At 67.0% G+C, this 11323-nt stretch overlaps 2 protein-coding genes across 2 annotated transcripts; both read left to right on the forward strand.

The window, feature by feature from the left end:
* Positions 1 to 26: 26 nt before the first annotated feature.
* Positions 27 to 1553, forward strand: EMIHUDRAFT_99455 (hypothetical protein; the record flags this gene model as incomplete). Its single annotated transcript, XM_005782369.1, has 1 exon — positions 27 to 1553. The coding sequence occupies one exon, from the start codon at positions 27 to 29 to the stop codon at positions 1551 to 1553; it is 1527 nt and encodes a 508-aa protein (XP_005782426.1).
* A 1480-nt stretch (positions 1554 to 3033) lies between these two features.
* EMIHUDRAFT_99456 (hypothetical protein) lies at positions 3034 to 5848 on the forward strand (the record flags this gene model as incomplete). Its single annotated transcript, XM_005782370.1, has 3 exons — positions 3034 to 3244; positions 4024 to 4127; positions 4373 to 5848. The coding sequence occupies 3 exons, from the start codon at positions 3034 to 3036 to the stop codon at positions 5846 to 5848; spliced, it is 1791 nt and encodes a 596-aa protein (XP_005782427.1).
* Between the last annotated feature and the right edge of the window lie 5475 nt (positions 5849 to 11323).

The following is an 11323-nucleotide window of genomic DNA, read 5'->3' on the forward strand; positions in this document are numbered from 1 at the left end:
CAGTCCAAAAATCTCGAGGCAGATCGATGTCCGCCTCCACGGCGTCGCAGGCGACCGCATCGTGGCCGCACGACTCCCAGTCCGACGACGACTGTCGCGCGCCACCGCTCCTTGGTCAGGCTGGGCTTGGCGCGGGCGCAGACCCGGACCGCGCGCTCTGCCGAAGCGTCCTGGAGCTGCTGGAGAATGCTGTTGCCGCGTGCGAAGCTGACGACAGCAGAGACCACACGATCAAGATCAGCGTCCAGGGCCTGCCTGGTACGAATATTTACCAGGTCTGCGTCAGCGATGACGGCCCGGGCTTTGGCACGGCGCTGGACGCCATCGGTGACCGCGGCGTTTTGGCTGGGCTTGGCCTGGCCACGGTGATCCGCTGGGCCGTCAGTACGTACTGGTGGGGCGGGGGCTGCGGGTCCCACCCTGGCCCAGACGAGCTCGCCGAGATTCTGAGCGTCGCGAGGGGACAGCTGCGGCGGCGCACGTGGGGCGCGGCTCATCACGCCGACGCCGCCGAGCCGGCATCGGTGACCGCCCCGCCACAGCTCCTGGAGGACTACGACGGGAGCGGGTCGCATGTCTCGGCCCTTCTCCTCGGCGGCCGGAAGGCAATCGACGTGCTGCGAGACGCCATCGCGTACTCTGCGCAGGCCCTCTGCACTACGTCGTCCCTCACGATCGAGCTCGACGTAGCCACATCGCACGGCGAGGCGGGCGCGCGCAGCTACACTGTGCGGCACCATGTCGAGCCGGTGGTGATGAGCCGCATGTTCGTGCAAGCGGGGCCAGCGCCATCTTTGCCAGGCGTCGAGCAGCTGCTCCACTCGCTCCAGGACGAGCTCCGCGATTGCGTGGTTGTGCCTGCCGCCGAGTCCCAAGGACTCAGAGTGATTGCCGCACACGGTGCTGGGCGCGGAGTGCTGTCCGGCTCTGGGTTCGCGCACGCGACGCTCCAGCTCGCGGTGGAGCCACGAGCCCCCTCGGCAGAGCAGCCGCGCTCTCGCTCCGGCGCCGATTCCTCCACCGCGCCGCTCCACGTGCTCGTGCTTCTCAACAACAAGCGATTGGACCTCGCCGACCAGCAGCAGTTCGTCGCCGGCTGCGCGTGCTTCGATGCGATCAAGCGCGCGCGCGGGTGGAAGAAGCACCTGGGTTCATCGCTGACGTCGCCAGGGGATGGCAGGCTCCGAGTGGGCTCAGAGGGCGACGACGCCGTCCGCTGCGGCTGGCTCTGCCTCCACCTGCGAAGCCCCAACGTTCACTTTTCCGATGCATCGAGGAGGCGCATCATGCCGGCGAAGCACCTCCCCTCTGCCATCAACGCTGCGCTTGACGGCGCTCTCACACAGGTGTGCGCCCGCCTCGCACCGCACGGCGTCAAGCTCTCGCGGGCCGAGCAGCGTCTGCAGGAGGCGCGCGCGTACGCCGCTCACATCGCCACCGCGATGGCGGACATTCTGAACCTGGCCGCTCAGCAGCCGGGCCGGGAGATGGGCGAGGGGAGCAGCTGTGCCACGCTGGAGCGGGAGCTCATGCAGCTGCTGCGCCTCGCCTGAGATCTCGCCAGCCCCGACGCCGTGGGGTGTCATGTGGCACACACGCTCGTGGTAGCGAAATCCAGCATCCAGGACCCACAGAACGTGAAGATGAGGCGACCTCTCGCGCGCTCCCGCGCATACGTCCGACGGGGTTTTGCTTGAGGCTGCGAGGACACTCGTGCCGTTCTTACACTCCAATTGGTTCTTGAACTGCGTCGGTCGGGATCGCTCATGCACACACGTTCCCGCGGTCGCATTGCGTCTATCTGCTGGCGACGCTGTGTGTGTGTGTGTGTGTGTGAGTGTGTGTGTGTGTGTGTGTGTGTGTGTGTGTGTGTGTGTGTGTGTGTGTGTGTGTGTGTGTGTGTGTGTGTGTGTGTGTGTGTGTGTGTGTGTGTGTGGTAAGAAAGAAAACAGACAACCCAAACGAGGGATAGGGGAGGAGGACAGGGTGGTCCACACCGCTGCACGAGCAGGATTTTGGAAGGACGATCAGGGGCACAGGTGGGCTCTCCTGCTCCTGACAAGGGACACGCGTTTTGGCGGCTGTCTCTGCGGCGCGAAGCTTGCACATTCTGTTTCTTCTATTGTCGTTTGAGAGAAGAAAGAAAGAAAGGGACGATCCGAGGGGATGGGAGGACGGCACGCCGGCACCATGCTGAAATAGTAAGGGGAGGGCTCCCAGGGCTTGGAGGTCTTTTTAGTTGCAACCATGATGATAGGCAAGGCGTTCAGGAAAGTGAAGAAATAGAAGAAGAGGACATGGTTCGACCTCGCGTGCGAGATGTGTGTCGCGACCCCTCGTCGCCGGACACCTCCCGACACGGTGTGAAGAACACAACTCTCTCGACCGCTACTACGCCGCCGCTCTTCTCACTGCGCAGCTCACGGCTCTCCCTCCTGTTCCTCCTCCTCCTCCTTCGCCGCCTCCTCCGCCTTCTTCGCCGCCTCCTCCGCCCGCTTTGCGGCCCTCTCACTCTCCGTCAATTTGACGAACTCGACCTTGACCGTCTTGCCGATCACGACCTCGAAGTCGTCGTGGTAGGGGCAGGTCACCGACCTCTCACCTTCGTCGTCGTGGTGAGGTTGTGGTCCTTTGAGCCGCAGAGCCTGCAGCCGTACTGCCGCCGAGAAGCCGGCGGCTGCGGCGGCGTCCCCGGCGACCGCGGTCCGGCCTGGGGGGGGCGGGGGGGGCGGAGGAACCGCACAAGGAGTGAGGGGGAGGGGGGGGGCGACAGTCGCGCGTGGGGTGGGAGCTCGGGTGGGGTTGAAGCGCGGCGGGACGGGTCGTGTCGGGTGCGGTCGGGCGGGGCGGTCCGAGACCAAGCCCGGTGGCAATCGCCAATCGGAAGCATCGTGATCGAACGGTGCAGAGCCACTCAAAGTACTCCGTGCGCTCATCAAGAAGCATGTATCTATGGCTAGCCCAAGACGAAGCTGAGTAGTAGTATCGGGTGGCGTTTGAAATCAGCTGAACTTGATTTCCTTCCAGCGCCCAATGCCGCACCAAAAGGTGTGCTCGGACAAGCCGCAATGGGGCAACATGACCTGGTTTGAGCTCCCAATTTCGCAGCGAAAGGTGTGCATCGAGATTCAGCAACGGGGCAAGTCCTTGAGGCCAACGCCAATCGCAATCGTTTCGCAGTTCCAGTTGGGGCGAAGTTCGGTCTTCCTCTTCGTCATCGATCGGCGGCGAGAGGCGGCGAGTGGTGACGCGAATTTCAACCGAAATCGCGCCACCCTTTGTGCACTTTGAGCAAGAGTCGCTCCTCGTCTCTCGCAATGTCCAATGATGTTGTTGTGACGGTTGAATTTTTGCCGATTTCTGTAAGCGTCCATTTTTGAATAGGTTTGGAAACCACCGAGGGGTACGATTCCACAACCACATAATTCATCCGACGGAAACGAGGCGATGGCACCTGATTCGGGGAGCAGTGGGGGGGGGGGGTGAGGATTTGGTTCTGAAGAAGGTGGGGGAGTACCGAGGGGGATGGGGTAGGGTCACCGTTTGAGCGAACGACGGCTGTGGCGCCGACGGCCGCACCCTTGTACGAGGCTGTGAGGGGAGCGGCGGCGAGAGGGGGGGCGGCGACGCAGGCGAGCCGCGCGCGCGCGCGACTGAGGGAAGCGCGGGCGGCGGGAAGAAGGAGAACGGCGGCGGCGGCGAGGCGCAAAACGGGGGCGGCGGAAGTGGGGGCGACGGCGGCGGCGGAGTGAACGGCGGCGCGCGCACGGACGGCGACGAAATCGACGGCGGGGAGGGGCGGGGCTGCATGGCGGCGGCGGACGCGCGCACATTTGTCGTGCTTGCGCATTGGCACTCCACCCGTCCTCCTCGGCGACCTGCGTGCGCGCGGGAACGACAGGGGTCATGTGTCGCGCGCACCGGGCGGCGCCGTGCTCGCAGCAGCCGGGATCGCGGCAGAGTATGGTGGAGAGCTCTACCCGCGCACCTGCCCAGCGAGGAGCTCGACGCCGCTCCTGGCAGGCGAGGCAGGGATCTCGGCAACGTTGGAGAGCGGGCGCACGATGTCGTGGGCGACGCCCGTCCGCAGCCACGTCGTGGTGACGATGATGGCGAGGAGCATCACGGTGGAGAGGAGCGTCCCGGCGCTGCTTGGGCTCGCTCGAGTTTCCGGTCTGGGCATGGGCACGGCACGGCAGGGCAGGGTTTTTTTTTCTTGTCGGCGCCAAGAATTCTTCCGGGGTCCGAGTGTTTCGCGCTCGTGCGTGAGAGCTCCTCACCCATGCCCTCCCTTCGGAGCCGCGTGTATGCTACCACTTGGGTGTCGTACGCCAGCCTCTACCTTTGTCGCAAGCCCTTCTCTGTGGTTAAGGCCGAGCTTCTGTCCCAGGGCCTCTCCAGGACCGACGTTGGAAACATCGACACCGCCTTCTTGGCAGCTTACGCGGGCGCACAGCTCGTCGTCGGGCCCTACGGTGACCGGCTTGGCGTGCGCTGCATGCTGAGCACGCTGATGGCCGCGACGGCGGCGGCGGCCTTTGCCTTCGCGTGTGTGCCGGTACGTGCCATGCCGCTGGCTGGGCTGTGGCTGCTGAATGGCGCGTTACAGTCGGCAGCCTTTCCGCTCTGCATGAAGGCGCTCAGCCCGATCTTTGGCCCGAGCGAGCGTGGCTCGGCCCTTGGCTGGTGGTCAACGTGTCAGAGCATCGGCGGCGTGGCCGGCTCGGCGGTCGCCGCCGCGCTGCTGTCGTGCGGCCACGGTTGGCGCGCCGCAGTTGGCGCACCCGCACTAGCGGTCGGCGTCGCGGCCGGCCTCGTCGCCCTGGCGCTACCGGAGAGCGCAGCGCCCGCGCGGGACTGGCACAGTGAGCCCTCGGCGCGTCCCGCCTCACCCGACGCGACGCCGCGGCTGCTCACGGTCGCTGCCACCCACCCGCATCTGCTGCTGCTCGGCGGCGCATACGGCCTCGTCAAGCTCGTGCGGTACGTCGCGCTCCTCTGGTTGCCCCTCTACCTGCACGAGGAGCAGGCCCTATCTCCCGCGGCGGCCGGCTTCCTCTCGACCGCCTTCGACGCGGGAGGCGCCCTCGGAGGCGGGCTGTGGGGCATGGCGGCGGACCACCGCTCGCTGCGCGGCAGGCGAAGAGACCGCCGCCTCGCGCCACGGCGTCCTACCCGCCGCGAAGAGACCGCCCCGCCCTCGCCTGACAGGCGCGTCCACCTCTCTCTGCCTCTCTGCCTGCTCGCCGGCGCGGCTGCTGCACTCGGCGGCACGTGCAGCGACGAGGGCGAGCGCGGGGCCGGCCGGCAGCTGCTGGGCGCCGCCGCGGATGGCGGCGGCGGCTACACGGGCCGTAGTGCGACGCTGCTAGCTCTGTTTGCGTCTGGGTTTGGCTTCGTGCTGGCCGGCCCAGAGACGTCTCTCTGCGGCGCGGCGGTCAGCGACCTCGTGGCGGCCCACCCGGACACGCAGGGCGACGTCTCGGCGACAGCCTTCTCACTCGTCAACGGCATCGGCGCCTTTGGCCCGCTCGTGCAGGGCTCCGTCGCCGTCATCGTCGTCGGCGCGTGGGGGTGGGGCGGCCTCTTTTGGGTGCTGGCTGGCCTGTGCATTCTCTCCGCGGCGATGCTCCTCCCCGTCGCACGCGAAGAGGCTCGCCGCGGCGGCGGCGCGGGCTTGGGCTACCAGGCAGTCGAGGAGCGCAGCGGCAAGCTGTCGCGCTCGCGACCGTCCTCGCCCGGTGCATCGTCGACATCGTCCGAGCTACCGTCGCGCGGCGACGAGAGCAGGCTCACACTGCGGGACCGGGAGCCGCTGCTCTCGGCCGGTGTCGCCGATGCCACATGACGAGACGCCCGTCGGTTTTATATATTATCACCAATATCACGCACACGATGCATCTGTGATTCTGTGTGCCTGGCTGCGAAAAGTCACTCCTCAGACCTCACCACCAGCAGCAATTCGGGACGCCGCCTCCTCGCCTTGCTCGACCGCCTCGCTCGCCTTCGAGAGCAGCCGCCGGCTCAGCTTTCCTCCACCCGCTGCCGCCGCAACTAGCGCCTCTGTGCTGCCCAGCAGCTCCTCGTACACCTCCCCCGCCGCCTCTGCCGCGGCGCGCAGCTCAGTGGGCCGCGCCGCGCCCTCGGCCCTTCGCAGCAGGACCAGCAGCGCCGAGGCCGCCTCCCACAGCGGCCGCAGCGCCGCCGCGCCCTCTCCATCTGCCGTCTCGCCGGCCGCGGCAGCAGCGCCGCCCTCTCGGTGCGCCGTCAGCGGCAGGCACCGGAAGAGCGACTCTGCGGCGCGCATGCTGCTGCCCGCAGCGTGAGCTGCCTCGGCCAGCGCCGCCGCCGCCGCGTCTGCATCCGACGCCTCCCTCGCCGCCTGCCCCGCCAGCCGCGACGCCACCCTCAGACCGTGCTGCAGGTGCGAGCGCGCCCGGCTGCAGGCCGCCTCCACCGCCGCCTCTGCCCCCTCCCTCCCCGCCGCAGGCCCCTCCTCCTCCTCGCCGCGCCGCGCAGCAGCAGCACCGGCGACAAGCAGAGCGTCGGCGCGGCGCACGAGGGCGAGGAGCTCCTCCGCCTCGGCGGCGGTGGCGCGCTCCGCGTCGAGCCCGTCCACACCCGCCGACAAGTGAGCGGGCGGCGCGAGCACGAGCGCACGCGCGGACTCGAGCATGGCGGCGCCGGTCGGGCCGGTGAGCCATGCGGACCACGCGCTGGCGAGCCGCGATCTCAGCGCGCCGCAAGCCTCGCGCAACGCATCGAGGGGCGGCGACGACCGCTGTGACGGCCCGCCGCCACTGCTGCTACCCTTGCCGACGCCTTCGCCGCCGCTGCCGCCGTCGACATACCCGACTGTCAGCAAGACGCGCGGCGCAACTTGCTCCAGGCTCTCGAGCGCAAGGCAGATGGGAGTGAGAGGACCACGCCCGTCGGTCGGCGCGTCGAGCCGCGCCCGCGCAGCTGTTACCGCCTCCACGAGTGCTGCGTCACGGCGTGCAGCATCCGCCTCGCGCCGGGAGGTGCTGTAGTTTGTGGTGCACGCCGCGAGTCGAGCGCGAGCAGCCGCAGCCGCCGCAGCGTGTGCGTCCGCCTCGGCGCTCACCCGCTCCACGAGCCGCTCCACGCGCCTGAAACTCTGGCGCAGCGCGGCGAGGTGCGAGGCAAGCGGCAGCGTCGCTGTCGGCGCGTCAGCCATCGTGAAAAGAAAGGCAGACTGCTGGAGCGCCTCAACAGTTTCGCCAAACGAGGCCCGTGAAGAGGCCACCCTCGCTTGAAGCGCCTCTCAGGGCCATGGTCTCTCGCTCGTCGGCCACCGCCGCTGACGCCACCCAGGTGCCGCTGCCACCCCAACGACGCGCGCCCCCGCCCAACACACCCACCCGCCGGGCAGCGCGCCACCCGCAGCGCCGCCCCGACCCTCGCCTCTGGCTGCGCGCCCGCGCGGCGCCAGCGGGGCGGCTGTTTTCCGAGGCCCAGATCAGACGCCTTGGGCGCGCTGAGTGACCCGCGCGCGCGTTCAGCGCGCGTTCATACCTCACTACACGCTCAGTCCAAGCCTGCGGCGCCAGATCCTTAGCACTCGTAACTATACCACCGTTGAAGTCGCACTTGCGGTCGCAGGTGCGTCGGCGTCTGTTGTGCCCTATCTGGTGAGCGATCGCAGTGCGGTGGTGGCGACACGTGCGCGGCGGCGACGGCATTCGTGGCGGCGATGGGCTGAGCACCGCGACGCCGCCGAGCAACGGCACGACGTGCCCAGGCCGCAGCCTCCAAGGCTCACAGGCGAGGCGCCAGCGGGCGTGTCTTGAGCGCAGCTTTGGCTTCGACGGGCGCCCCTGATGTGCGACCTGCGCGACCTGACCTGCCGACCCGATCGACTTGCGTGACCCGATCAAGCAGAAGACGGCTTCGGGTATGCCTGCCTCGGCTCCTCGGGTCGCTCAAGCCCGCTCGGTCGCTGAGTTGTCGGCAGGGCATGCCGCTGTCTCAAGCCATCTTTGGCGCCGCACGCGTGCGGCGCCGGCACGACACGAGCATGGCCCGCGCCAGGCCCGGCTGGCGGGCAGCACGTGCCTGCCATCGCAGCGACCCGATTGCGGCACAGGGTTCGGTCCGGCCTTTTTCCGCCACAGGCGACGCACGACCTGATGCCCGACGCGGGCGCGCGGTGCGGAGCTGGGTGATGCCACAATTGTGTGCGCGCTCGCCATCGTCGGCAGCGCGTGGGCGTCTGTGTTACTTGCGCTGCGCTGCTTTTCTCGGTGTGCATGTCCATGTCGGTGGTTGTCCAGGTCTGTGTGTGTGCACTGGCAGTGTGGTGTGTGTGTGGTGTATGTGTGTGTGCAGTGTCCTTTCTTTGTCGTACATGCTCTCTCTCTCTCTCTTTGTCAGTGCCTCTCCAAGTATTCATGGGAGGGTGTCGTCGAACGGACGGTGATTACTGCAGGAGGGCTCAAAGAAAAACCAACCGGAGAGATCGCGAAGATATGTCCGGAGCTCGGGTCAGCTCGCGCGTGCGTTACTCCAGTGCAGTCCAATGGCGCGGACGATTGCCGAGGACCAATGAGCAATGCTTCGGCTGCCGCAGCGCGGTCGCGCTGCCAGGTGCTCGGCTGCAGTGCATCGGACGAGCAGAGGGTCATGCTGCGTCGATGTTCCTCGTCCAGCGGTAGTGGATCTCGTGCGCGCACTGCACGTGCTCGTGGAACCACGGCGACTGCGGGAGCACGGGGAGGAGCGCGACGAGCGTGCACCTGCACACGGCAAGGCGGGCGATCAGCACGCGGACAGGATGACCTGACCCGCGCATTGGCGCCCGCTCTGTCGAACGGGCCCGGCGATCAGGACGCCGAGCGCTCGCGCGATGCTGCCGCTGCTGCCGCCGCCGAACGCCGGGTTGAGCCACAACCGCCGCCGCCGCAAGCTGGGCGCGCACTTGACCAGATCCTCGTCCGCCGTAATGAAGTCGGGCAAGACAGCATTCAGCATCGATCTGCAAGCGCTCGGCGTCGACGTAGTGCCTCCAAATCCACGCCGGCGTCTCGTACTGGTCCTTGACACGAACCCCCTCCACGCGCACGTTGGCGTCGGACCGCGTGATCAGCCAACGGGACCCTCGCCGCCTGCACGCGGGAGAGGGCGCGAGATCTGGCCGGAGGGTCGGGAGGAAGGCCTCCTGGGCGGCGCGCACTCGAGGGCGGGAGAGGACGCAGCGAGCAGGTCGAAGCACGCGTGCAGCCCCGCGCGGCTGCGAGGTAGGGACACGTAGCCTGACGCTTCCGCGGCGCTCAGCTCAGCCGGAACAGCAGCCCGACACCGGACCCGCTGCACCGAGCCTTTGGAGCCTGAGGAGGCAGCGCGGGCGCGACTGTGCTTGCCGCGGCAGCTCCCACACATGGCGGTCGCGGTGCAGCTCTCGCACTGAGCACACGCACGGCACACAGGACACGAGTATGCCGTGCCGCACTGCAGACACGGCTTCTCGTACCGCGAGCGCCGAGCCTGCGCGTCGCAAAAGGGTGTCACAGTCACGGTGGCGAGGGCGCTCGGCGAGCGTCGGTGCACTGAGACAGGCTGCGCGCGCGCGAGCACGCCGCCGGTGCGTTCAGGGGTGCCGCGGTCGGTACCGTGGTGGGATGTGCTGTCGGATCGGCGCAACTCCGACGACCGGCCAACTATACCAGCCGCGATGGGCCCGGCCGCCCCGCTGGCGCCGCGCGGGCGCGCAGCCAGAGGCGAGGGTCGGGGCGGCGCTGCGGGTGGCGCGCTGCCCGGCGGGTGGGTGTGTTGGGCGGGGGCGCGCGTCGTTGGGGTGGCAGTGGCACCTGGGTGGCGTCAGCGGCGGTGGCCGACGAGCGAGAGACCATGGCCCTGAGAGGCGCTTCAAGCGAGGGTGGCCTCTTCACGGGCCTCGTTTGGCGAAACTGTCAACGAACGAAAATCGCGATGCGCTCCCCGCTCCCGTTCCCTGTGTCCCTGACCGTCCTTACAAGATCCTGCTCGTGCAGGTGGGGACCCTGTCCTTCTCCCACCCCTCGTTTGGCGTGCCCGTTTAGCGTTTTATTTATTTAACGAACGAAAATTTCAGAAAGAAAGAAAGAAAGAAAACACACAACCCAAGGGAGGGATGGGAGAACGGCACGCCGCCACCACACAGGGATTTTAAGGAGAGGAGTGTGGTGCGCTAGCCGTCGCCCACCCTGGGGAGTCTGCCTCTTCGTATCTCTTTTCGCAGTCTCTCGCCGCTTCTCGCTGCAACCTTCATGCCACCTCGCGGCCGTCCCACTCTCGTCGGTCTCTCCCTTGTCACTTCCTCCTCTGTCGCGTCGTTCTCTTCTGCCTCGTCCTGCGACGAAAATTTCACGCTGAAGCCGTAGCTTGCGGCAATTTCGCAGGTGTCGTGAGGCACAGGGCGCGGGCACCAGGGCTCGTGTGCACAGCCTTGTTATGAAAAGAAAATACCTCCTATGGCGCTATGCGCTGGTCTGTGAGAGGTTGAGGTGCGAGCCCTGGAGGCCCTGGGGATGCACAGCGCAAAGAACACCATGGTTGTTGGTTTTCCAAAATCTCTCTCTCTCACCATGGTGCCACCCCGCACCCGTCCCATCGACAACACTCTCATCCGAGTGCCGACCCGAGCGCCAATTCTCCGCACGCATAAGGCATATGACCGACGCACACACGATAGCTGGTCGGCTCGATGGCGACACCGCTGCGCCTCAGAGCTTGGGCGAGAGCTCGTTGATCTTTGCTTTGATCTCAGTCATTCGTGGCCCGACGATCCTAGCCACCTCCTTGCCGTCCAAGAAGAAGAGGAAGGTGGGAGCAGCAGCGCCGGCCAGGTCCTTGAGGACGGGCACCGTGTCCGCCGCCGCCCGCGCGAATCCAAACGATAGCTTCTCGCTTAGCTCAAAGTAGAGATTGGAGAAGTGGCCAACGAGCATGTCGCACGGGCCCCAGTTGGATGAGTAGACGTCGACAACTGCGCAAATGGCCGAGGCCGTGTCGCGGCACTGCGCGGGTGGTGTGTTTTGTACAGGCGCAGCAGCGGGCGGGCGGGTATGGCAGCGCATGTGCGTGCGCTCTCTTTTACGAGTTGCTCCACTCCTCGGTGACCAAACGACGAGCTGGCTTGACGTCGTCCACTCCTAGACCTTTCACGCCTTTTCCAATTATTATCTTCCGCCAGCCAAACCTGCCCAGGATTAGCGTTCTGGGGTCACCTACGCGTGATGATTGCCCAAGCCCCTGCTGCACGCCACTCCGGGGTTGGATTGGAAATCCGTCAACATCACGTAGCCCCAAATCTCGGTAATGAGAG

This window comes from Emiliania huxleyi (genome assembly GCF_000372725.1).
Source record: "Emiliania huxleyi CCMP1516 chromosome Unknown EMIHUscaffold_19, whole genome shotgun sequence".
Lineage (NCBI taxonomy): Eukaryota > Haptophyta > Isochrysidales > Noelaerhabdaceae > Emiliania > Emiliania huxleyi.